Below are 26,750 nucleotides of genomic sequence, written 5' to 3' on the forward strand. Positions count from 1 at the left end.
TTCTAATGCCCTCTTCTAAATCTAATGGTTTGTGTGGACTGTAGGGCTGTGTTATGTTTTCAATGTATATTTTATATTCCTGTTAAAGTTCTTCAATGTGAAACCCGGGGAGAATAGCTGAGCTCTGGGTACAGCTAATGAGGATCCTAACAAATAAACAAATACAACCCAAGGCTCCTTTCCAGCATGTCATTCCCAGATCTGTCTCCCTGGTTTCCTACTCACACATTGACCACTTTGGGGGACGTCTTTCTAAATGGCATTTTTCTCAGTACTGCCTCGCTGATGAACCTATGATGTGGCGCCCTCTTAAGGAGTATCAGTGAAATTTGGAAGATGCTATTGAACATTTTATGCCATTCACTCCAAAATGTGATCAAGAGTTAATTAATGTACTGCATGGATGAATCAAAAGATCAACCAACAATAAAACTATTACAAGAAATATGTTTAAAAGTACAGACACTGCAGCGTTGGGAAGCACCCAGTTCTGAATTGTTGTTAACAAAATCTGAACACATCTGGGGATACATTAGTCCAGTTAAATATGTGATTAATGCAACTTTAAATGATAATAAAAACAAATTAAGAGACGACAATGGGAGACATATAGACAGAATGGTGTTTGCTTGCTTGTGTCTCTTGGTCAGTGGTGTGGTGCAGGGTATACACAGGTGTAGGAATATACCCACTTATTTTTCAGCCTCCATAGGGTACAACTTCTAAATCCTCTCTGATTAATACCACTTTGATGGACAAAATTCAGTAATATGCTGCATGCAGGATGACCCTCCTTACTCTGTCTCGAATTGGCTGGTACACACTGATTAAATATGCAAGAGTAGTCAGTGTTTATAACAGAGGCTGTTTATCCTCTGCTCGATAGGCCACTTAAAAAAAACATTTGGGGGCACCAGTAGCCTAGTGGTTAGTTTGCAAATCCAATGTACGGAGGCTAAAGTCCTCTAAGCAAGCAGCCCAATCTTCGAATCCCACCTGTGGCTTCTTACCCTCATGTCATTCCCCCGGTCTCCCTCTTCACGATTTCTGACTCTTTCAACTGTCCTATCTCTAGAATAAAGGCATAAAAAGCCCCAAAATAAATCTTAAAAAAAGTAAAGTAATTTCGGGTAAAAACCAAGATGAAATCATCCCCACTTCCTCAGGCACCACTACACCACTGCTCTGGCTCTGGGTGTAGTCCAGTGTGTCACCTGCACAAAGAAGGCTCCCTCCAGCGCCTGAGCCATGTCATCGCAGCTGCTGAGCAGAGCGAGCTGCTCCGTGGCCTTCAGCTCTCCTCTCAGCATGTGGGCTCCCTCCAGCTCCTCCAGCTGCTTCCTGTCAACGACACAAAGTCAAAGAAGTTGTTAACACTCATCCGAAAACTCCCCCCCCAGACTTTACATTCAACAATTGTCTTGTGTGCATGCCACATTGCTCTTTCTGGTAAGGTAAGTATTATTTAAATATATTAGAATGGTTCAATAAAAGCACTAGAGTCAGGCCAGAATCCCTCTGGTACATTTTTAAGTCATGTTTGTCTGTGGTGATATCTGGGTTCAGCAATGTGATCTTTTTCATCCAAGGCTGGAGATCTTCAAGATATTTTTTGTCAGAAAGTGATTTCCACATGTGATTTTCACAAAAACATGTTTGTCTAAGTGTTCTTACAGTGGAAGGAAGTCACTGATCATACATTGACCATGTGTCTTCTCCATGAGGCCCTAAAAGGGAAGAGGAGGTTACATTTTGGACAGGGCCCTGCAAAGTGCATGAGAGGAAGTCTACATGACACATCTGGTTAATGTTCCCTTCATGTTTAGCGGCCAAAGACATGTGTTCAATAGACAGACTTAATGATGTTCATTCCCTCAAGGTTAGTGATGTGAGAGGACGGCAGCACCCAGTGATAAGGGCATGCTTTTTTATATGACACAACATAAAATAGGGAATGTTATGTACTTTCCCCAAACCCTTATTTATATAGCTTTTATATAATATACCAAGACTTTGGAACATTGATGCTTAGTTTGTGCTCCATTTTTTAAAAATATTATTACATGGTTACTTATATTAATCCACAAGGTTTAGGGCTAAAGATAAAACATGGTCCAACATTTCCTTGGCAAAAGGCATTCAAACGTTTGCTCTTCTGCTGCAAGTAGAATATGTTACATTGTGTATTGGAATTAACTTTATTCTGAGGCAGAGGCGTGTCCAGAGGGGTGTCCAGGGGTGGCATGGGCCACCTTTGAAATCTGATTGGTCACCCAAGGTGCCACCACAAAAACTCTAGAACGCATTATCTTGTGTTATAAAGTAGATACGATTGTTGACGTTAGAAAGGGTAAGTAATAGCTATTCTTTTGTGTGTGTGTGTGTGTGTGTGTGTTTTTACATGATGCCACCCCTGCATAAGTCTGTTCCCCAGTTGGGCCGCCAGTCTGGACACGCCCCTGATCTGAAGTGCCACAAATTTTGGTGTAACTAAAGTCATATTATACATTAACAAACTACTGTGATCATAGCATCATGAACATTTGTCATTAGCCTTATTATACTTATTTGTATAATAAAGAAACAGTACAAACTGAATCAAACTGAAGACAGTAATGACAGTACCCTTCTTCTAAGCATCAAAAGCAGCAGACAAAGATAAGTTAACCCAACTTTAATTCAGGCATCTCAAAGTCTACTCAGAGGACTTTCAGACAAAAAAAAGTTTCAGTCTATTTGTACAACCCAGTACCATGTGCATATCTGTATTAGTCTTATCAACGGTTCCTAGACCAAGCTTATCCCACCTGAGGGGGAAACACAAAGAGGGCATCGATAACAATATAATGTGGGTGATTTTTTATTTTCCTTTATACTGCATCAAATGTTGGTTTATGTTGGAAAACATAATGGCAGTATTGTGTCGGAGTTGCTGACCTGATCTCTTTAATAGCATTGACAGCCTGCCCCGGTTGATTGTCATAGATCTTCACGCTGTAACCTCCACTGATAAACACCATGGACCAGGAGCGGCCAATCAGCCCGCTGAAAGAAACACACACACACAAGCAAACAAACACGAGAGACATTCATTAATTTCTGCAAAAGGGAGGAAAATTTGATACACAATTTATTCATTTTTGTGTGTCTACAACATCCCTTCCTCCACAGCACATTAAACAAACAAGTATTGGCTCTGTTGTGCTGCAACAGTTTACGTTTTCTTCCCTGTGCCAGTGTCAGCTTGCAATATCCTGCTGTAAAAAAAAAAAATGTAGGTTTTAAAAGTCTTTGCATTTTAACCTGCATATTCTGGAGTACTACTGTGAAGTTGAGTATTTACTTTCCAGGTGAGAGGTCACTAGAGGGAACTGCAAAGTAGCGGATGTTTGTTAGAAATGACCATGAGCAGGATACGAAAACAGGTTAAAGATTAAGCCTCCACAAAACACATTGTAATGGTTGAGCCTTTAATACAGAGTATAAGAATTAAAACAGTGGTCAGAGTTATCTTGATAAAGCACAAGAGGTCAGGAAAACAACTGTGCTGTAAGCATGCATTCCTTATATGCACGCAGGTATATGTAGTTAAAACATGAAATTGTACAGCTTAACCCCTCAAATTAAATCCTATGCAAATAACTAAACTCCATATTTAGTATTGATTAGTTTAACTGAGTACGTTTCAAGTCAGCTCCATGCATTAACGTACATTCTGCAACTAGCATCATAATCTTTAACATGTTTTTTTCTTTTCTTTGCTCACCTGCCGACTACAGTAATAATCTTCATGTTAGAGGAGCTCATTTTGTTCTGTCCTGTTAGACCGGTTCAGGCTAAACTAATATTTTTATGGGACCTCTTGCCCCACCCCTTTGGAGTCACATGCAGACCAGTAAGGTAGCCTAGAAGGTCCAAAACAGCCATAATAATATATTTTTTTAAAAGATTAAATTTTACACGTTTTGAATATAGTAAAGAAACATATTCACCTTTAAGTATCTATTTTTGTTAAATATTTTTTTTTTACTTAATATGTGTAAGAAATTGTACTGTTGCTAGAAAAGAAAAAGATCGAACGGGTAGCTTACACACGTATCCTAGCAACGCATGAAACCGGCCTCAGCCAATTACGTTAATGCTTATTCGTGATTTACAAGCATGTAACCAATCAGAGGTTTGCAGATTGAAAGTGTCCCTCCCCTCGCCGCGTTGAATTGTGGGATTGAAACCTGGAACGACAACAAACTATCTGCTCCGTCCTTACAACTCGCACAATTACTGTTTTCTCCTCTACATTTGTAAAGTTTTTCGTTACGCCAGCTCACCGGGGGGGGAAAGGAAATGGAAAATGTGCATCTGGCAATGGAGGAGGATGATCTTTACTCGGGCTATAACGATTATAATCCAACCTTTGACTCCGAGGTGAGTTAGCCACTTCATATTAATGTTTTAATCTAAGGTCTGAAACCAGCAGCTAACTCATATACGTTTTCATGAGGAAACTTTAAAGTACTGATATAAAATTATTATTTAAGATACATACGAAATGAGGGGGAGGGATGAAGACGGACAACAAGACAATAACTTCACCACATTACCCCATAATGAATCTGGGCAACAATACTGGCATTAAGATAAATAAGATAAGATATACTTTATTCATCCCAGCAGGGAAATGTAGGTGTTCCAACAGCCAGCATACATACAAACACACAACACAACACATATATACATACATATCCCACCCATACAAAAAAAACATCAGCCAACAATACAGTTTGATATATGATATATGCAACTCAGGCTAAAGTTTAAAAGTTTAAATGTCTTCTGTCCTTACTTGAAGGGGAGTCGTTATAAAGTGCAATTGCAGTAGGTAAAAAAAGTATTTTTAAATCTGTCCTTAGCTGCCGTAGCCTCCCACTAAAAACACTCTTTTGTTCACACACGAGATTGTGTAAGGGATGCATGTTATTGTCCATAATGTTCAACAGTTTCTGTATCATCCTTCTCCCCATCACCACCTCCAGGGGCTCCACAGCGAGTCCCCAGCACAGAGCCAGCCCTCCTAATCAGCTTGTTAAGTCTTTTTAGAGTCACAAGCCCTGATGCTGCTGCTGCCCCAACAGACGGTTGCAAAGAAAATGACACTTGCCACAACAGTCTGATAAAACATGGATAACATTTTGCTACACACATTTAAAAGACCTAAGCTTCCTCAAGAAGTAGAGTCTGCTCTGACCCTTCTTGTAGACGGCCTCTGTGTGGTGCTTCCAGTCCAGTCTATTGTTCACGTGCACTTCCAAGTACTGCCTTTACTATTCATTTTGTGTTGTTATTAAGCTGTCTGTATTTTCATCTTCATGAAATTTAAGTAGGTCTACTAATAGTATTAGTATTTCTGATTCTGAACACAAATTGTTTTAAATAACTTCACTTGAGCGGGCTTTAACACTGAACAATGAAAATGTGTAGAAGAAACACTAATCATTGACCAATTTTAAGGAGTTGGAGAATGATGTGGACTTCCAGCAAGCTGTAAGGACAAGTCATGGAAGAAGACCACCGGTGAGCACTTCCTATAGAACTGTGTCTGAGTGAAAGGATCAACTGGAAGTCTTACTGCACATTTTTTGTTATTGTAATACATTCTGAATGGCATGTCTTTATCTATCCAGATGACTGCTAAATTTCCTGGCACTGCCATTGGATCTCGGGCCTTAGGAACCTCCTTTGGGGTAAGTATGATTAAATGAAATTGTTTCTGATAACACCTGATTTAATCACTTAAATTAACAAACTCTTCAGAGTATGTGTTCTTTGTACAAATTAAATGAATTAGACAATATTTCAAATAATTACCTCTGTTGGACAGACAAAATATCTGTTAAGTTCTGGCGTTAATTATTCTCACCTATTTTATTGTTTAATGAAGTCTCGAGTCCCTCTGGTCTCTTCGATGGGAAGACCCATGACTGGAGCTGTGCAGGTGAGCGACACTGACCAATAAAGTGTGCAATTGGAGTCTGGCAGGATTTCATTAGACATGAGTTGACAACATTTAATCACACTTACTCAGTCCATCATGTGTAGTGATTGTATTTGTTGTATTTTGGGTTTCACTGACAGCTTTACAAATTTCATTGTGTACACTTCTGACCAATATCATGTGTTCGAGCTAAGCTTTATAAAATCCTTTAATGTAATAGAAAGTTTTGTGAAGAAAATTGTAAAAAAAAAAAAAAAAAATGTAAGGAATATGTATGTCAATGTAATATGTATATCATGTTGTTTCCCTACTTTTTAAAAATATGTCAGGATGGAGCAGCTCGACCAATGACTGCTGTCAGAGCAGCAGGTTACACGTCCTCCATGGTCCGCGGTGAGTTTAAGGAAGTCACATAGCGATCTTTAGCGACTCATTAAATATACATAGACGTGGGATATAATGTCATGACACAATAACAAGAAGCATGAATATCATTTGTCATTTTGATTTCTTCTATCTGTCTAAAGCAGAAGGAATTCTAAAACAAACATCTACATCAGATAATAAATCAGATTGTGATTATCTAAACCAGATGGTCTTACACTGATAATTATGAGCATGATCTGTGTTTTCAGGCCCTACCTTTGATCCTCTGGGCCAGTCCAAGGGCCCTGCTCCTCCACTTGAAGCAAAGAATGAGGACACGTGAGTTGATAGATGAAGATGTTAGTTCTACTCAAGCAGTGTGTAAGGACAATATCTATTTAAAAGTTGTTTTACAAAACAAAGCACAAACTTTAATTTCTCCACTTCAGATTTAAATTAGAGAGGTGATTAGGGATTCGATCCCTTTTCCAGTACTTTAATAAACATTGAACTGTCTCAAAGTGGAGAGTTTTGTGAAGTTGGTAGAGAAAAGCTTTTGCCTTCAGGCAGCATTACTGCTCACTGTATATCTGTGTGTGTGTGGTCCTGCAGGCCCGAGGAGAAGATCAAGATCCTGGAGAAGAAAGTGAACGACCTGATCGAGGAGAGCTGCATGGCACACAGCATCGGAGCCTTACAACTGGTTGGATTCTTTAACAAACTGTTTGATAATAATGACTGCTATGGATTTGGAGTGGCTTATTTTTGATCGTGTGAGCTCTATGGTCCAGCTCTGAGGACTCAGTGTCTATTTAAAATGTATCAGATGCCCCTCACAGTTTCTACCGAAGATAACACTATGATAAAGCTTTTGATTTACTTGCCAAAAGTGTGAATTAGTTGCATTCATATTCGTTCTCAAACAGTGAACTGTTGTTCTAGTTAGGTGAACAGTATAGCAGCGGGCACATTCACTAACTTCTATTATTGTATTGTTCATTTCAGACTTGGATATTGGTGTCACTACCTCAGTCTTGTTTGTTGACATTGTGTGAGCATGTTCATGTCTCCTTAATGAAACTTATGTGATGTGTTTTTTTCAACAGGCTCTTGAAAAAGGCAAAGAGGCTGGGAGGAAGGAGAGGGCCCTCGTGAGACAGAGGGAACAGTCTGGGAATGCTGAGCACATCAGTTTAGACCTCACCTACTCTGTAAGGCTGCTGCTATAGATCTACTTCTTATTTTAGTGTCTCTACAGGAAATGTTTTAGCATTCACTTCCTACACTCTGAAATGGCCCTCCATATAAACCACCACTTCTTAAAAACCCCACTCTTTATCTGTGACTTCATTAGTAACTTCTGTGGTGAAGTGTTGTCCTCTTTTTTTCTCATTTATTTAGCAGACTCACTCACCCTTAACCAGCTTCTCTCTTCAACTGGAGAAAGAGTGCAAACATATACAGAGCTTCCCTTTGTTTACATACGATTATTATGTATAACTATTAAGAAATAATGTTATTTTTCTGTTATGTTTCTAACTTTATAATGACTAAAGATACTGATAGATGAAGTAAAATGACAAAGCAGTAACAATAAGAGGAGCAGGAGCTTTTTCATTTGTGACTGTATTATTTCTGTGTTTGAAGAGAAGCTGTTAGTTTTGGACTCTGCGACTTCCAAAAAGTTGTTTAATTTTAAATTGTTGACGTTTTTTTGCCTAGGAAATTTTTTCTGACCCTATGTGAATGAAATTCCATGAAGTTTTAATGCAAAACAGTTTGAGATATGAAAGTGTATGGCTGCTTAAATGCTCTTAGGAAAGCAGAGTACGTCACCAACAGCTGCTTTATATGTTGGGATGTGTTCTTCTTTCCATTGCCCCTCAGCTGTGATGTCATATGAAGATGTTATATTCTTGGTTTAATGTACTATATAAGAGGAAGGTTTGGATGCTATTTGTTCAAACATGAATGGATTTGTATTCATATCAGTGGGAGACACAGAAAGAGACATATCAGGCAGGAGACAGGAGACATGTTTGGTTCTGCAGTTAGTGGACATGAACTCTCAGCCATGTGGACTCAGCTCACAGGAGACAAATTACGTCCGCTTAGTTTGCTTCGATGCCTTATTTTTGTTACTCTATCGAAAAAATGTAACGTGTTTCTGTCATTTTTCAGGTTTTGCTTAACCTTGCCAACCAGTATGCAAACAATGAAATGTACCCAGAAGCCCTGAACAGCTACCAGGTCATCGTTAAAAACAAGATGTTCAGTAATGCAGGTGAGCAGACCTCTCAGTTTAAAACACACAGGACTCATAATAGATGTTTTTTCTTGTGAATCCACAAATAGTGCAGGCCGGAGAGAAATCACTTTTAATTCTGTTATAAAAATAACAACAAAATAACAAAATACTGTGTTCCTGGTTTTACACAGCAGCAGCATTAACCTGCAAAAACCATGGCAACAACTTCCTCTTTTTTTGGGATGAGATGACATTGAAATGATTGAAATACTTTCCTCTGCTTGGAAACACTCAGACAATCCCATTTTTTATGAGATGTACCGGTACTTGATAAATGATTTGTCTTCTATTATTTGTTGAATCAGTTGTTTTTGTGCCGGTTTTCTCCCTCAGGCCGTCTGAAAGTCAACATGGCCAACATCTACGTCAAACAGAAGAACTACCCTAAAGCCATCAAGTTCTACCGCATGGCGCTGGATCAGATCTCCAACGCTCACAAGGAAATGAGGATCAAGATCATGCAGAATATTGGAGTGGTCTTTGTCCGCATGGGTCAGTACTCAGACGCCATAACGTCTTTTGAGCACATCATGAGCGAGAGTCCAAACATCAAGACCGGCTTCAACCTCATCCTGTGCTACTTCGCCATCGGGGATAGAGAGAGGATGAAGAAGGCCTTCCAGAAGCTCATCTCTGTTCCTCTGGGCATTGACGATGAAGACAAGTACATCCCGACTAATGTGGGTACCAGTGATCTGTGGTATCACTCTATGCTCTGTATGCTTTGCCTAATTTTGTTGTTCTTGGAAAGTGTTGTTCCTTTGCTATTTCTGTTTTGCTACATTTTTACTAGGGCGCGACCGAGATAGAATCTTTGGAGTCAATATCGATTTTAGGGAGAAAAAAAATGTCCGATATTGATATATCTTTCTTAGATCTATCTTCAATCTTTAGGGATGGATAGATATACACACACATTTATTGCACTGATCCCTTAAATGCTGTTATGAAACACTTCCTAAAAAGACTAATAATGAAGACAAGATTTTTTTTTACAGTTGAACAAAAGCCTTTATTGGTCAATATAACAAGAGTTCACTGAAACACTAATTGAACTTAGAAATGAGCAATTATAAATAAAAACTATTTCAAAAATAATACTACACTTAAATTCAATAAACTTAGTTATAACGACAAATCTGAGTTAAAATTAGCTGACACCGATAGTCACATGGTATGGTAATATCGGGCGATATTTTTGGCTGGCCGATTTATCGGTCCGGCTTTAATTTTCAGCTACTTGTCTGTTTAAGCTAAACATAAATGTACCTTCCCTGTCCTCACTAAAGAGTGGAAAATGCAGCAGCTAGCTTGTTGTTAATGTTGTAAATGAAAGGACTGCAGCGTGTCAACATTTAACAACTATCTTTATCAGTTCTTCAGTATTCAATAAGTTTTTATTTTTACATTAACAACCAGTAACATTGACAGTAGTATGAAAACAAGAACTAAGAACAACAAGGTGCTCATCTAATTTTTCAATCCAGCCATGTTTAACAGTTTTCTCCATCGTTAGTCTACTTTTTATTTGTACATTTAGAATAACCAAATATGAGTTCATCAAACTGTCAAAATGACTCGTCTCTCAGTTGTAGGATGTGTAGACGTTAAAGAGAATACTAAAACTTAAGACGGAGCGTTAGGTGGTTGTTGATAGGGATGCCTGACACATCTGAATGTGAACCTGATCCTGTTTTCTCCACCAGGACGACACCAGCTCAAACATGGTCATTGAAGCCATTAAGAACGACAAACTTCATCAGATGGAAAGAGATCTGTAAGAAACACAAGCACACTCTGGCCTCAAGCGAACATGATCCTTTCGTTGTCTTGACGTCACTTGCATGTTGATTTTTTATTTACCACAGCAGAAACAAACTGCACTTCAAAAACAAACCCCCCCACGTATACTATTCATTCCCTGGATTTCTGTCCTGTTTTCTGTACTTAGGAAAGTCCTGGCTGAGAAGTACATCATGACTGCAGCCAAGCTCATCGCTCCGGCCATCGAGACATCTTTTGCCACTGGATTTGACTGGTTTGTAACTTCTTTTTTCTCACATCTCAACACCAGAGGGCATACAGTGTGCAAGCAGACTCCAGCTCCATCACAGGTCCTTTAAGGACTCAGAAAACGTGATTTTCAAGGGTTGTGAACAGATCTTGTGTTTTTTGTTTGTTTTCTTTAGGTGTGTGGAAATGGTGAAAAGTTCTCAGTATGTCGAGCTTGCAAACGATCTGGAGATAAACAAAGCCATCACCTACCTGAGACAGAAGGACTTTAACCAGGTGACCCTCTGTTTATGCAGAATAAAGGGAAATACCACTCAAATATTTCCTCTCGGCTGAGCCATGATGGCAGCAGCTGCAAAAGTGACATCCCACTGTTAATAGGACATGACAATAAGCGTATGTATTTACCTAAAGTGATTGTTTATAGAAGACTAACTTGTCTCTTCTTATAAAACAACTTTTATATTAAAGAGGACATATTATCCCCCCCTTTCCACCTTTTCAAACAGTCCCCTGTAGTCTAAATGAAACATCTGTGCTGTGCTTTGGTCAAACTATAACATGAATCAAGCACCAGAGGAGGTTTGTGACCCTGTATAAACCAGCTCTCTCTCCCCCCGTGTTTTCCCGGTAGACATCACTCCTCTGAAGCGAGAATAAAAATGGCGGACCTGGGCCACAGTATTGCTCTAGGCTGGGGGTGGAGTCCATGGGTGGAGATACCAGGGGAGGGGAGGGGATTTGTGTTTACCAGAATCCCACTGTGACATCACAAGGAGAGCAAATTTGAAACGGACCGGATGGGTTTATTTCAAAGTTTGTGGGTCTGTAGACTCAGGTTACCCAAATATATGTTCAAAACGAAGTGGATTTTTCATAATATGTCCCCTTTAAATTAAAAAACCCATCGTGATATTTATAAGCTAGAAGAATCACATTTAATGGTAGTAACATGTTATATTAATTACAGATTAGATACTGACGAGAGAGACACAAATAATTGGCGTACATACCTGTTAAAAGTTATAAAAATTAAAAATGATTTGTCTCTTTTTAGCCGTTACATTTATAAATAATGGAGTGAGTGGTATTTCCTGTCAAACATTACGTTTGTTAAATGTGAAAGATCTGTTTTTTTGCAGACTGTTTTTCCACCTTTTGTTCTTACAACATGGTATTTCCATGCCGTTTTTTCCCACAGTGTTGTTTGTTATATGTCAGTTTTCTCCTGCTCTGGTCGTTCCAGCTGTGATCTGCATCAGATCTAAATTTTCCCCCTTCTCATACCCCTCCATTCTCTCTTGCTTTTGTCTTTTTTTTTCCTTCCCATCTGCATGCCTAAGGTTGAGGTATGTTTGCCCTCTGTTTCCATGTTCACATTTATATCATGTTGTTGTTTTTTTTCTGTCATAGCATGCCTCTTTAAATAACAGCACTGCAGATACAAAGTTAGAGAAGCAGTTATGGGTTTGAAAGCCACAGACCAGGGAGGAAATTATAATCATGGTTTCTTCTTTTACTATAAACCGCTGAGTTCTCAGGGAGCTGCAGCTTGGCATGTGGAGCTGCTCTGTGGCAGCATTAACAAAACAATAACACATGAATAGACACTAAACAGCTCCAAAGTTTTTTCCAATAACATAAAACTGCAGTCGTCAACGTTTGATCACTGACAGGATGTATGGGACCCCAAAATGTTCAATATTTAAATTCATTTTATGCACAATTTCTATTTTCTGTGAGTTTTTTTTAGAGAATCCTACATTTTGCAAAATATACAGTGGGGTTTTTTTAACTGCAGGATTGGATTGTAATTAGAAAATCTTTAATGTCCCTGAGGGGCAGTTTGGTTTGCAACAGAAGGCCAAACATCATAAAGACATAAATACATACATATAGTACATATCTCCCATGACATCATGATAGACAATGAGTGGGGCAGTGGTTAGTGTGAACCCTCCATGTACGGAGGCTGTTGTCCTCCAAGCTGATAGCCCGGGTTCAAATCCGACCTGTGGGTCCTTTAAAGCATGTTGTTCACCACTCTCTCCCTCCCTGGTTTCTGACACTGTACACTGTCCTGTCTCACTGAGAAAGGCATAAAAAGCCCAAAATAAAATAAAAAAATATATATGAGACACAAAGTCCAACTGTTTAAGGGTACTGGAAACAGTGCCTACAACTTATCCCAAAACCTACCTGCTGATGGGACAAATGACCTCAGACATCTGTTGGATTCGGTCCTCCCAGTTTAAGTGAACCTCCTCCCTGTCATCAGATGTCTAAACTCTGCATGCAGAGGGGGAGGAGGGTCTTCCAGGATGGCCTTTGCCTTCTAATTGGCTCTTACTTGAAAAACATGACCAAAACCATTTAAGTCATTACCAACAATCTTCCGGCCAAGTTTAATAATATAGAAGCTTGATAATTAATTAAGAAGATAACAGGTGGCATATTCTTACAGCAGCTTTTTAGCTTTTACTCCTAAAACATGGGGTGAGTGATTGGATAATAACTAGAGAGCAGTGACCTTACCACTGTCACAAATAAGAAGTGGCTTGAATTTTGAACATTAATTCTTAAGACCAAAGATGTTATCTAAACTGAATGCAAACTTTTGAGAAAGGACATAATGAAATAAGTTTGTTAAAAGATAGAGATACATATATTTATTCTTCAATATTGAACACTTTGGAGCTCCATATAAATCTGATGCATGGTTGTGGTGCTTTTATATATATATGTATATTTTTAGACACTGGTGGTGGTGGTTGTGTAACCTGAAGCAGCTTAGAGCAGCTGCAGTCTAGCTGGTGGTTTGTCAAAAAACTTCAACACATAAAGAACGTTGGAAAAATATAAAAACAAGTATGTAAGCGCTTACATTGCATAATTACCAACTACACATTTCATCTCAAGCATCTAAATTTATTATTACATCCGAGACTTTACTGTGTGTATCAGAATGAAGATAGTTTCATCATGCAAACATCTTTTCACTTTCTTCAAAGGAGCAATATGTAACTCTATCATGTAGCGATTAAAACAGTTACTGCAGTCCAAATTCAAATCATTGGAGAGAGCTGTCTCATCCCTCCTCCTCCTCCTCCCCAAGTCAACCTGCACACATGTTGCCTTGGGTGGACACTGAAGCTTCAGTGTTTAGCCAGCTCTGCATCGGTCTGTAAACATCTCTGCTTTCTAACCTCTCTCCATTTTTCAAAAGCATCTCCAATATTGATCCTAGTTTGAGCACGTTTCTGCTCGTGGAGCTTATTAGAAACATGCAGAGGCTTTTTAGGTCGGGTTAAATTAGCATACATTTAACTGCTGCATTGTTGTCAGAGAAGCCAGCACTTCAACATAGCATGTTTCCTTAATGTCTGATCATATAGTAAGTTCACTTTATCATTTAATTCAGGATATATCTTACAGATTGCTCCTTTAATTTCTATTGTGTGGATTTCATTTTCCATTTTTCATTATAGCAAGACAGCTCGTAAATAAAAAATCAACACTAGAGTGGACAAGTCCAAATGTATTGTATGTAGGTTGGTTTTTATGTTTGTAGGTTTGTTACATACTGGGGGAAATGGCTTGTATAGTCCATGATGCAGTATGACTTTTTACTTGTTACCTTGACATCTTTTTTGAATGATCACCATCAGGCTGTGGAGACACTGAAGACGTTTGAAAAGAAGGACAGCAGAGTGAAGAGTGCTGCAGCCACAAACCTCTCTTTCCTCTACTTTTTGGTAAGATCCTCTCAAAGATTAATCCAAAAAGTCTTTGGCAACACATGATTTTGAAAACGGAGGAGAGGTTGAATTTTTTTAGAAGCTACATTTTTGATTTGTAAATTTAAATGTTTAGAAGATCGAATGTTTTTCCGTGAAATTCAAGCGTTCAAGGATACCTCAATACACTAGTGTGTAAGAAGAGCTAAACACCCTCATTGTCTGTACCAACCTGTAACCAGACATTACTTTTCCTCTGACCTTTCCCTGTCACAGGAGAAGGACTATGACCAGGCTGACCGATATGCCGACCTCGCCATGAATGCTGATCGCTACAACCCCGCAGCACTTATCAACAAAGGCAACACGGTGTTCGTCAAGCAAGACCACGAGAAGGCTGCAGAGTTCTTCAAAGAAGCTCTGAGGAACGACTCGTCCTGCACGGAGGCCCTCTATAACCTCGGTAACTCTGGAGAATTCAAGAACAATACTGGAATGCTTTTAGGAACATACAAAGATGAATTTGTGCTAATGACCTTCCCGCAGACATCACCTGACATTAAATCTAGATAAGCTACAGATCCAAACCAAGTTGATCATAGGTCTTTGCTGCTGTCCTTTTGTACCAGGTCTAACATATAAGAGACTGAATCGTCTGGAGGAGGCTCTGGACTGCTTCCTGAAGCTCCATGCTATTCTGAGGAATAGCGCCCAGGTCATGTACCAGCTGGCCAACCTGTATCCTGTTAACAATTGTTTATATTTGTGTCTGTGGCCCTTTTTATAGCTCTCTAGATTTTTGCGTTGGTGCTCATGTAGAGATCCAAACCTGCATCTTTTTGTTCCCACATGAGCGTCTGTTCGACCTTGACTCAGTGGCTACATATATGAGCTTCTGGAAGACACTCAGCAGGCGATCGAGTGGTTAATGCAGGTCATCAGCGTAACTCCCACTGACCCCCAGGCACTGGCCAAACTGGGAGAGCTGCACAGTGGGGAGGGGGACAAATCTCAGGCTTTCCAGTACTACTACGAGGTACAAGAGGCATTATTTAAAAGTTTTCAATCAAATATTTAATAGATTGATTTTAACATCTCAGCTCTGATTCCCTGTGTGTGCTCTGATGTTGTCCGTTTTGTTTTTTATCCTCGTCAGTCCTTCAGGTACTTTCCCTCCAACATTGATGTGATAGAGTGGCTTGGTGCTTACTACATCGAGACGCAGTTCTGTGAAAAGGCCATTCAGTACTTTGAAAGAGCCACACTCATACAGTAAGTACTCACAAACGTTGGAGGACAAAAGCATGAACGTAAAAACAAATCAATACATATTTGTTAAATTCATAAATTTGTCATCAACTGGCAGTTCATATGCGACTTAAAGTCTAAATTTTAACAATATTTTTTTTGGTGGAGTCAGGTCCCGAGAGTTGTTGTGTCATCCTCAGAAATATTTGTGCCATGATGTCCTCACACTTCTTCGACACTGTCCTGACACGATCAAGGGATGTGTCTCTTATTTCATCTTGTTTTGATCCTTGTCTCGGTCATCTTTCACCGTGAAGCTTACGCTCATCTGGAAGTCATTCGTAGAAAGAGGACACATGATTTGATTTTGTCGGCCTCCAAGCTGATTTAGGTTTTTTTTTATGAACCAAATTCTTTCATATGATGGTTCATTCAACCCCGGGTCTGAGCCTCACTCTACCAAAATGACAGTGCCAGAGACAGGGCGCCCCCACTGTCCCTGTAGGTGGTTAAGGCATACACACTGAAGATTACACTTTTCAAGAGTGAGGGTCATGGGTTAGGGACATAACAGACAAACACAAAATAAATACACTGACTAGAAATGCTGTTTAGTGTGAAATATGAACCAGCATTCATCTTTTTTTTTTTAAATCACTAAACAAGTTTTGTCAATTAGTTGTTTTGATGTTTTTTAAAAGTTCAGTGCAGGGTAGTGTCTTCATTCTGACTGGATCTTTTTTTTTTTATGTCTTCTTCCTCAGACCCACCCAGGTGAAATGGCAGCTCATGGTGGCAAGCTGCTACAGGAGAAGTGGTGAGAATGAATCTGTTCTTTACCTAATACATCATGTTTCTGAACTACCTTCTGTCTGCCTGTTTGGATACTGACATCAAGATCACAAAAAGAGGATTCACTTTTTATTGTAATTCACAAAACTTGACTATTTTGTCTGCTTGCCTTTAAAACGACTTTAAAACAGATTTGCTCTTCCAGATTAAATTGTTGGCCAACCCCTTGAGAAGCTCAGACTAATGTAGTAACAACTGCCAGAACACACACATTAACTCTGAATTTAAATTGTTGTAGTCAAACCAGAGATATTGATAATGCTGTAAACTAAAGATGAGCTTGATCCCAGATCACATAGAGGTTCAATGTCCTTAATTACCGTCTGTTGTGATTTTAATGTGATATTGAACGTATTTGTCTCAGTTTCTTGTCTTAAGTTTGTCTCTTCTGTTCTGTTGCAAAAGATGTTTGTGAAACATGGAATATTTTAGACTCGATTGGACAATAAAGTATTATAATGATAAATTCAATGACCTACGACCAGCAGTAATGGGCCATTTATTTCAGTTTGTCAGTGTTTTAATCGACTCCTTTGTCTTTAACATATTTTATGTTGGAGTTGTGGAGTGGGGGTACTGCTGCTTTGATTGATTTTCTGTCTATGGAAATCAATCAATAATTATTTGTATAGCGTCAATTCATAACAAGTGTTAACTCAAGACGCTTTACAAAAGAGCATATGGGATAATATGCAGGAAGGATTTCTCCTTTGTATTCCTCGTGTTCCTGTTGTCCACACTTTCTTGCCGCTGAGGTCGGAGCAGACCGTGCATGAATGAAGACGGCGGTGGTTGTGGGGACGACACAGTCCGATGGTGGAGGCTGGGTGTCAGGCGGAAAAGTTTTGTGTTATATCTTTGTTGTATGAAGTGCTGACCCTTATTGATCGCTTATTTCTGTTCTGATTTGTGCACTTTCATAACCATTGGCTCACTTTGATCTTTTTCTCTTTACAGGAAACTACCAGAAAGCTCTGGAAACGTACAAAGACATTCATTGCAAGTTTCCAGAAAACGTCGAATGTAATTCATCCCGTTTGTTCCACTCTCTTTTATTCAGATCTCTTGACTAACAGCAACATCAGAGTGTAAAGAATATAAAAACATACTGTGTGTTTATCGTCAGGCCTGCGTTTCTTGGTGAGGCTGTGCACCGATATGGGACTCAAAGAAGTCCAAGAATATGCCACCAGGCTGAAGAAGGTGGAGAAGATGAAGGAGATCAGAGAACAGGTACGTCTCTCTGGACTTCTTTAACACCTAAGATATCAACATGTTGGGGGAAATAAACATCTGTTCTTCTGTTCCTCGTCACCTTGTTGCTACAACCTGGAAGTTATTCACCCCGGCTGACAGTTTCTAAAAGCCTTTACAGCTGTCATCACTTGTTGTCTGACAGCTCTCTCATGGAAAGAAATATGGTACATGGAAGTCGTGGATCTCTCTCGCAGCATGTTTGAAAAAACTTTGACGACTAACATCTGAGGGACTTTGTATTTTGGTGTCGAAACAGCTATCCACATTGCTTGATTTTTACTAGTATATTATTTGTCTTTTTAATAATATTATTATTATTTTTTGCCACAAAATAACTTTGTCTAAGTTATTTTGTGGACCTTTATTGGATAGGACATGTGAAGAGAGACAGGAAATGTTTGGAGGAGAGAGTAGGGGACGACGTGCAGCAAAGGGCAGAGGTCAGATTCTCTGTACATGGTGTGAACGACATAAACGCTAAGCTATTTTTGCTATGCCATGGATACAAGTTTCTAGCCTTGGCTAATTTGCAACCCCTGTCCCTGGCTCGTCTTTTAGGATTAAAACAGAATCATTAGACTTAAAGAAATACAGAAACAGCGGTACTATACAAATACAGACATTCTAAACTCAATACACACAAGAGAGTAAGTAAGACCAAACAGTAAAATGATTATTCTAAGAGCAAAGGGTCAATGCTCACAAACTTGCTTCAATTTAAGCCACTGTTCTACTTGTGTCTTAAAAACCCTGAACTCTGTCAGTTTTTTAATTTCAGATGGTTAATGTGTTCCAGAGGTGTGTTTCCTCTCACTGAGAAAGATGACTGACCAAATGTAGTCCTGCATTTTGGTGCTCTACCCTTTCCACCTGATGTAGCCCTTGTTCTTATATCCAATATATATGTCGATTTCTGCTATTGTGATAACTCTTATCTGTTTTTAATTTACCCTGAAGTTCGGGAGCCACACGGATCTCTCTAGACTGTCAAACAGTTTTCGTTTGTTTCTGATTGGTTTATAGATTTGTTATCTTAACAGTTAAGATAACAAATCTATAAACCAACCATGATAATAATTGATAATAATATTATTATCATGCAAGAGCTGCTTCTTCAACCTCCTCCAGAGCTCGCTAATAAATGAGTCTATCAAAAGGATATCTGCCAACCTTATTGAGAATTTTGTGAGAATTTTGAAAGCATCTTCAGTGTAATAAAATATCTATTTTCTGTTCTTCTATTTTAACTTCCTTTAGCTCTGAATTAATGCTCCAGAATCACACTTTTAATTAATTGCATCCTCATCTTGAACGATGCAATAACCTACAGTGATCCAAAACCAAAACAGTGATCAGCAACACTTGTTGCGGTCTCTGTTCTGTTCACTTTATAGAAAGAGAAAGATTCAGAGTAACAGGGACGTGTGCCATGGTCTTAGGGAGATATTTCTCATAGCCAGGAACAGATGAGCACAAGGACGTTGTTAAATCACAAGCAGCTGCTCTTAAATCAGTTCAGAGACGCTGTTGGAAACACAGAAACTATCCTGCAGAGAGAGAGAGAGACTCCTTGATGCAGCCATGTGAAAACAAGAAACAAACAGAAACTCAGGTACATAGACTCAGACAATAGAAACAACATTAAATACATAAATACTAGAGTTCATCAGGTAAAAACAGGAATCTGTAGAATTTATAAAAACATCCATAAAACCATCATTACAGCCAAAATATAACTCATCAGTCATCAGTGAGTTTTATTTTGCTTTAAATGAAATATTCTAGTTTTTATCCAAAGTTGTTTACACGCCAAGAAAATTGACCTCTCCTATGAAACAGTGAGAAAGGCAAAAAAAGAAAGAGGTAAGGATACGTCATTAGAATCCATTAATCGAGTACTAAAAGTTTTTGCTCTGTGGTCTGGAGTGTATTTTTATTTCCTCCTTTGTTCTTTCTAATCAAAATGTCCCTTCTCCTCTCACTACTGTGTGTCTTCCTGCAGAGGGTGAAGTCCGGGCGGGAGGGCAGCACCAGAGGTCGGAGAGAAGGCAGAGAGGGCAGCGCTGGGAGTGCTGGTGAGTCAGAAGTTACAGTAACATTAAAGGTTCCCACTGCTGTGATGTGGAAGATACAATATCTGATTAAATCCTGAATTTAATGTTTAAAGAAAAAATACAAACCCAAACATCTCAGGGATAGTGTGAACTTGATTGAACATTAAAGTGTGCAGAAATCCTGAAAATAACAATCGGTAACAATTCTGTAAACTAAACACAAACATGACTCATTGTGTATTTTTAGCATGGGAAGGGCCGTGTTTCAACCACAACGCTTAATTTGTACAGTTCTAAATAAAACAAATACATACACATTTAAACATCTGAAACTAGATATCAGTGCTGTCCAAAATTCCGTCTTTGATGCATGATCCAGTTCCTATGACAGATCTTGATTGTTTTCTCTCCTGCGTTGATGACTTGTTTTGGTGTAAAAATGTTTTTTTTGCACAGATTTAGAAAATAAATCAGATGTTTAAATTATCCTGTAAAAAAATGTGACAAAAATGCAATATACATGCTCAAAATAAATGATGTACATTGGACCTATTGTGCACAGAGTGATTAAAGTTCAGCTGGATTTTAGGCTAACCCTTCCTTTTACCGTCCCATAATTAACAGGTGTTTAGCACATGGTAACTGTGGTGCATTATGGGGTAATACCACTGGTAATAAGGAGGTATTAAAAAGGAACTACAGCTGAATTACAAATAGTGCTTAGTGTGAATTGTGTGCGGAGGCTGTTCCTGCATGTCGTTTCCTCACTGTCTCTCTCACTGATTTCCTGACTCTATCAACTGTCCTGCCTCGACAATAAAGGCAAAAAAAGCCCAAAAATAAATGTTTAAAAAACAACAAATAAAAACCTCCACTATTACCGATAGGTTCTGTTAAGTACCACATAGTTCTGCCTGGTTTAGGAGGGTAATAACTCAGATGTCATTATGTACATTATAGGTAACTAGGCAACCATCTGTAGCATTGGCATTGTGGCTTTTTTCCAATAAATTAAATTAAATCAAATTAAATCAAATTAAAAACATGTGTATGGGAACGACGGTAGCCTAGTGGGTGGTGCACAAGTGATCCTCCAAGGAGGCGGCCCGGGTTCCAATCCAACCTGTGGCTCCTTTCCAACATGTCAATCCCCACTCTCTCTCTCTCTCTCCCAAATGACAGACTCTATCCACTGTCCTATCTCTAAAATAAAACAAAAAAAAGGTTTATTTTCCTCAGTATAGGTATTAAAAATGGAATTCCTGTTTTCAATCTGTGCTCAAATGACTTATGATATTAGCAGTAGTATTGTTAAAGACCCTGCCTGTCATCAGGGTAAGGGGATTTATTCCCTGGATCATGTGTGTCATCGTCACTCCCCTCTCCCTTCTGTTGTTCACACACGCTGCATGCTGGGCAGCAGGCGTCTCCACACCTGTCCTCACCCCCCCTAAGAAGACCGGCACTATGGGTATATCTCACACCACACTGAGCCTAGACTACAGTCATCATCTGTAACGAGCCTGATTACTTTAAAGTGCATAAAAGGAGAATTAACATGGTCTGAATGCGTTCCTGTGACCCCAAATGGGTCACTAACAGGGTGTATGAATGATCCTGATTGGTTAACTTAATTCCTGCATCATCCAACCTGGAGTAAACAAGCCCTCATGTGGATTCAAGATGCAGCCTATCATCTTTGTAGTATAAAACCGTATAACATACTAAGAGCCTACATCCTCTGCAGACACATGAGATGATAAACTTCCACAGTTTGAGCTCACTTCACGACAGATCAACAAACACAGACACATTCTCCAGACTGGCTCCGGCTCTGGAAAGCTGGCTCCTGGGCAGAATTTAAACTCAATCCAGACAAACTGCAGACGGCTGCCAAAAACTGTAACGAGGCCCAGCTTCACTCTCTCATGCAGCTCAGCATCTAACCCATAGTGTAGTTAAACACAAATATATATATATCAAGCACCTGTTAAAGTGAGTGGGACTCCACCCTGCCAAGACTCCCATTACTCTCCTTTGTCCTGATAAATTAGGTTAGAAAAACTCAAAGTCTCGTTCTTTAGCTGTCCCATTTTGTTTTTTCCTACCACAGCTGAGATTGCATTTCTTAGAAAAAGCTTTGCATTATGTGTGATCCCTTTAATCCTTGAATATTGGTTTTCTTCTTACACTTCTAAGTTCCTTAACTAATCACTTTTTCTTCACTTTCCCTCTGCACATCAGACATGGAAGTTAAAGCAGGTGAGAGTGCAAAGCTTCCAACAAATCAGTTCTCAAAAGCTGACGTTACGCATGCTTGTGAACTCTCTCTTTCTCTCTCTCTCTCTCTCTCTCTCTCTGCAGTCACTTCAGTCTAACTCTGTAATATTTCTTTCTTTTCTCTGTTTTCTGCGGCTTCATCTGTAACCTCTCTCTGCTTCCTCTTTGCCGCAAAGTTTCTCAATCTGAGCCTAAACAACCCAGTCCACTGTTGGACTCAGGGAGAGGTATGTAAAAGATACTCACTGTAGATTAACAAAATGCAATCTGTTTTTTTTTTTTTAGGATTGCAACACCTAATTTTTTAAAGCTCTTTTCAGAATCTGCTTGTTTAGTTTGACTTGTCTCTCAACCTTGGCAGGGAGAGGACGTTTCTTTTTTTATGTATACTTTATTTTTTCAGACAGCAACAGCAAAAAAAAGCTGCACTCACCCCCTTTGTGCCGAGTACAAGCTCAGGTGCAGGACAAACAGATTTAAACATGTGTCCCTGGTACCATTGGTCTCCTTAACAGCATCATGTAAATCCTCCCCCCTTGATGTGTTCATTTCAGTTGTTTCTATTCACTGCTAGCTGTATAGCAAATTGCCCTTCAGGGATAACAAAGTTGACCTTGACCTTGGCAGATGGGCAGGGTCATCATGTGTGATGCTTGACATCGGAGAAAGAAGAAGAAAGTTACATGATGAAAAATAAAAGTAGGAAGGTTCCCAGAAGTCCCAGAACATCTCTTACAATTTTAGAGCTCCTTTTCCTCCACGATCATTTACTGGAGAAGGAAACATTTTGACATCGTTTTCCAAAAGTTTCATTTTAACTGTTGTTGCTGGGCCAGATGTTAGCATAGCTAGATGAGCAAAATAAATGGATGTCTTTGTGTTATGAAGCTAGTTATGACATCCTAATTCTGTTTTTAAATCTCCTTTTCTTCCACTTTTACAAGTGTTGAAGATGTAAATAGAATTGTTTTTTAAAATAACATTTAGTTGGTATTTCCAATTTTTGCAGGGGAGCAAACTTCATGCACAGTTTAAAGCATGTTCTTACACTTTCAGTTGTTTCATAGCAGTGATTTAACCCAAGTATGATGTTTTAATATGCGTATTTATTATCATGCTTGCTAAGAAATCATGGAAAATCCTTCTAACTAAAAAAAAAAACACAATCTGAGGGTCGTTTGCGTGGTTAAGAGAGCAGTCAGAACACTTTTCAGAGACGTTAACAAAAAAAAAAAACCTAAGTATTCGAGTCAAAACAGCTGAAAAGGGTCCAGAAATCTTCTGACAGGCAGCTGTGATGTTGGTACTGTAAGTGGTTTGGTGTTTGCATTCGGAGTTCTCACTTTGGAGGAGGAGGAATCGCCCCAGACCCTCCGTCAGATATCTGAGAAAACTTATTTTCTGCAAAGTCTGCACATCTCCAGCTCTGTCAGTTGAGAGTTTGTGTGTTGACGGGCAGTTAATACATCGTTCTTTGCGTCTTCTCCTCTCAGAAAGTAAAAGAAAGGATAGAAATGTCGAGTATTACTCATCTTTCTTTTGAATAATATTTGTGTTTTAACTTTTTGTAACCAAATCCTCTTGTTTTCTTCATGTACAAACAAATTAAGAAATATCGGCTAGTGTTTAAAAATGCATCCCATTTATGAGCTGCTTGTCAGAAAGTTTATGCTCTCATAGTGTTTCCAAATACTTTGTTAGCTGGAACAACAGTTGTAAATATCGATCGACTTCTCTGTCTGACCTCTCTGAAATGCTCGGGCTGTATTTTTGTTGTGGGGGCGTTTAAAGCTTAATTATATAACTCTACGTGTGGAAACAGTTACTCTCCATTCAGTTTCAGTCTGGCTTCCAACCTGTTGTATCATCCCTCTTTTTCCAAGTTGTGGATTGTAAAATAGAAAATCCACCGAGACATCCAAGAAAAGAAAAGGGGGGGGAAAAAAAACCATTTCCCAGCACAGGTTTCAGTTTGCCAGCAGTTTGTGCGGCCTCGAGTGAGACGTTTCAGACGGTGAGGAAAGGTGGAATATCGCTCTCCTTCCTGTTTTTTTTCAGCTCTCTGCGTTCTTCTGTCAACGGGTTAAAAGCTACCTGGCAGCCAGATGTGTGCTGCTGCTGTCTGTAATCATGTCTGTGCTTCAGCTCACTGGACTGCTCTGTCGCCATGTCATCGTAGCCTGGAACACACACACACACACACACACACACACACACACACACACACACACACACACACACACTTTCAACATATTCATAAATCTGGTGAAGAGTCCCGGCTCGTTGTCTAAAATGATTAGAGCCTGAGGTGGCTCTAGTGTTCAGCCTCGTCGGTAAATTGCTCTCTTGTGGGATGTTAAAGAGATTTTCCTGTTGGATTTTGATGGATGGTATCCTTTAAGTGCTTGGCCAGTGATTTTTTTATAAAGGGTAATTCTAGTGTTTTTTTAAAACCTAGCCTTTTTTACCCAAGCATTTGTAGTGGACTCTCTTAATAAGGCGCCCTTTCTAGATTTAGTGGAAGGAGTTACACAGCCTCTTTCACTGCTGATGAAATCCAAAACGTTTGTGTCTAGTCGTCATTTCGACCCAATCATATGTCAATACACAGGCCAGTTTAAGATTTTTTTAAAAAGTGTTGAAAAAATGTCCACATATTTGTGATTGGATCAAAAATGGTCTTTAAAAAAAGTCATGTGTGAGGCTGATCAGAAGCATGTTTCTTTCTTGGGAAAATAGCAACGAACAAAAAAACCGTCCGGCTAAATGAATCCATCTCTGAGAGAACTCAAAGCTCCTGTGAGAAGATTTGAGCTGGTTATGAAACGGCCTGATATTAATTTTGATCTTCAAAACAAACGACTCCATCAGCACAAAGATTGACTTTTTATGCATGGACATTTTTGATGCCTGTAACTGTTGCCGTGTCGATGAGATGAGCTACAGATTGACTCAGAATCCGCCTTTTTTTTTTTTTTAACAAAGATTCTCAACAGGAGTCTGATACAGGCCACATTTAAACATAACGTGGACCAGCCAAACAAAAACAATCAGATCCAAGCAAAAAAATCTGTATTGAGCATTAAGGTTCACAATGTGCTGCAAGTTCAGTCGGAGCCTCTTTAACAAGCGCCCATCTGAAAGTAAAAGTTAACGCCAAGCTTTTTTGTCTTTGTTTAGAGGATTATTGCACCAATATAAACTTTATATATTGAATATTAATAATAATATAATATTGAATATATTATGTGTTGAATAAATATCCATCTGACTGTAATGTGTGGGAGCTGCTGCTTCACTCAGAGGATTCCTGAGTTTCTCTCGCAGTAGGATGAAGATCTCACATCTCATCATGTTGACTTTTCAGACTGTGAGAAAAATGAGCGACGTCCAGTTTGACCTCTGTGCATTTCATGTGCTTTGATGTGAAACTGACACAGATGCACAAAGTCAGTGCGGTTTCTTACATCGTATTCAACATCGTCATGTAACAACCGTGAAATGAACACTGAAGGGCCGCATTGATTTTTATTCATACTGTTGATACATTTTTCCCTGCATTTTATCGACCTTTAATTTCAGAAGATCGATCAATCATTCTTTATCTGTGTACACCTGTTCATAGCAAATGTTTGGACTTGAGCTTGTATAGCGACTACTCAAAGTGCTTTTACACCGCAGCTCACACCTTCACATTCACACACTGATGGTAGAGGCTGCTGTGGAAAGTGTTCTTCCATTCACACACATTAAAAGGGGATGAAAAGTATTCCTGGTTGAGTTTAAAGTTCATATTTGTTTGAAAGATGAGAAGAAATTTGGGTCTTGAAAAAGCTAAAGTTAGAAATCCAGATGTTCAGATGTCTTTCTCCAAACACGGGCTGCACAGTTTCACACTCATCTCAACACCAGATGAGAAATCACAACACTCAACAAAACATGAATCATTCCAGCTTTGACGAGAAAGTAAACACCTTTTTAAAATGTGTCCAAACACATTCTCTAATTCTGAGTATGTTTGTGTGTTTTGCTGCAGACAGTGGCCACAGCAGCAACAGCACTAAAGGAGAGCGTCTGAGCGCCAAGATGAGGTCACTTCCTGGTTCGAATGAGCCCTACGAGGCGAGCAGCCCGAAAGAGATCGGTAAGAAAAGGAAACAGATTTGTCTTTTTTGTGTGTCTCTCTTACTCGCTATGATCAGTTGTGTTATAATACCTGCCTTGTTCTCGTTTCTCTTTGATCCCTTGATGTTGTAGAGACTGTCAAACATTAGTGTGATTTATTTACAGGCGGTTGAATGTGCCAGGTTACATTCAGCATCACGTTAAGCACCACACACAGCCCACTCTGATGGTGACGCTGCTGGTGCTACTGTATTTTTTGGTCCACTAAAGCCTAAAGTTGTCATTTTCAATGTTGACATAAGAAGCTTTAAGGCGGTGGCCTAGTGGTTATTGCATGCAACCCATAAACGGAAGCCGGAAGCTATGGTCCTCCAAGCAGGCGTCACTGATACGAGTCCGACCTTTGGCTCCTTTCCCGCTAGCAGTCCCCTCTCTCTCTCTCTCTCTCTCTCTCTCTCTCTCTCTCTCTGTCTCTCTCTCTCTCTCGCCCTCTCTCGCTCTCTCTCTCCCTCTCTCCC

At 39.3% G+C, this 26,750-nt stretch overlaps 2 protein-coding genes across 3 annotated transcripts in view; one reads left to right on the forward strand and one right to left on the reverse strand.

Annotated features, from left to right (window-relative positions):
• Positions 1 to 10,601, reverse strand: part of cryl1 (crystallin, lambda 1) — a 28,093-nt gene extending 17,492 nt beyond the window's left edge. The window contains exons 1-4 of the mRNA XM_061053522.1: positions 10,593 to 10,601; positions 3,767 to 3,811; positions 2,938 to 3,045; positions 1,215 to 1,341 (exon numbers count right to left, since the gene is read on the reverse strand). Coding sequence (XP_060909505.1) covers positions 1,215 to 1,341; positions 2,938 to 3,045; positions 3,767 to 3,807 — 276 coding nt within the window. The 5' untranslated portion in view covers positions 3,808 to 3,811; positions 10,593 to 10,601. The remainder of the gene's footprint in view (positions 1 to 1,214; positions 1,342 to 2,937; positions 3,046 to 3,766; positions 3,812 to 10,592) is intronic.
• Positions 4,235 to 26,750, forward strand: part of ift88 (intraflagellar transport 88 homolog) — a 24,425-nt gene continuing 1,909 nt past the window's right edge. The window contains exons 1-26 of one of the 2 annotated variants that reach the window (XM_061053520.1): positions 4,235 to 4,425; positions 5,509 to 5,571; positions 5,682 to 5,741; positions 5,939 to 5,992; positions 6,322 to 6,385; positions 6,628 to 6,697; positions 6,971 to 7,061; positions 7,465 to 7,569; positions 8,540 to 8,642; positions 9,000 to 9,346; positions 10,373 to 10,443; positions 10,618 to 10,704; positions 10,856 to 10,955; positions 14,348 to 14,434; positions 14,693 to 14,879; positions 15,046 to 15,152; positions 15,300 to 15,452; positions 15,573 to 15,688; positions 16,429 to 16,481; positions 17,474 to 17,539; positions 17,643 to 17,749; positions 19,776 to 19,848; positions 21,251 to 21,298; positions 22,072 to 22,089; positions 22,284 to 22,334; positions 26,144 to 26,251. In XM_061053520.1, coding sequence (XP_060909503.1) covers positions 4,345 to 4,425; positions 5,509 to 5,571; positions 5,682 to 5,741; positions 5,939 to 5,992; positions 6,322 to 6,385; positions 6,628 to 6,697; positions 6,971 to 7,061; positions 7,465 to 7,569; positions 8,540 to 8,642; positions 9,000 to 9,346; positions 10,373 to 10,443; positions 10,618 to 10,704; positions 10,856 to 10,955; positions 14,348 to 14,434; positions 14,693 to 14,879; positions 15,046 to 15,152; positions 15,300 to 15,452; positions 15,573 to 15,688; positions 16,429 to 16,481; positions 17,474 to 17,539; positions 17,643 to 17,749; positions 19,776 to 19,848; positions 21,251 to 21,298; positions 22,072 to 22,089; positions 22,284 to 22,334; positions 26,144 to 26,251 — 2,470 coding nt within the window. In that variant the 5' untranslated portion in view covers positions 4,235 to 4,344. The remainder of the gene's footprint in view (positions 4,426 to 5,508; positions 5,572 to 5,681; positions 5,742 to 5,938; positions 5,993 to 6,321; positions 6,386 to 6,627; positions 6,698 to 6,970; positions 7,062 to 7,464; positions 7,570 to 8,539; positions 8,643 to 8,999; positions 9,347 to 10,372; positions 10,444 to 10,617; positions 10,705 to 10,855; positions 10,956 to 14,347; positions 14,435 to 14,692; positions 14,880 to 15,045; positions 15,153 to 15,299; positions 15,453 to 15,572; positions 15,689 to 16,428; positions 16,482 to 17,473; positions 17,540 to 17,642; positions 17,750 to 19,775; positions 19,849 to 21,250; positions 21,299 to 22,071; positions 22,090 to 22,283; positions 22,335 to 26,143; positions 26,252 to 26,750) is intronic. The other variant, XM_061053521.1, reaches the window with a different exon arrangement.

Source organism: Labrus mixtus, chromosome 13, assembly GCF_963584025.1.
Source record: "Labrus mixtus chromosome 13, fLabMix1.1, whole genome shotgun sequence".
NCBI lineage: Eukaryota > Metazoa > Chordata > Actinopteri > Labriformes > Labridae > Labrus > Labrus mixtus.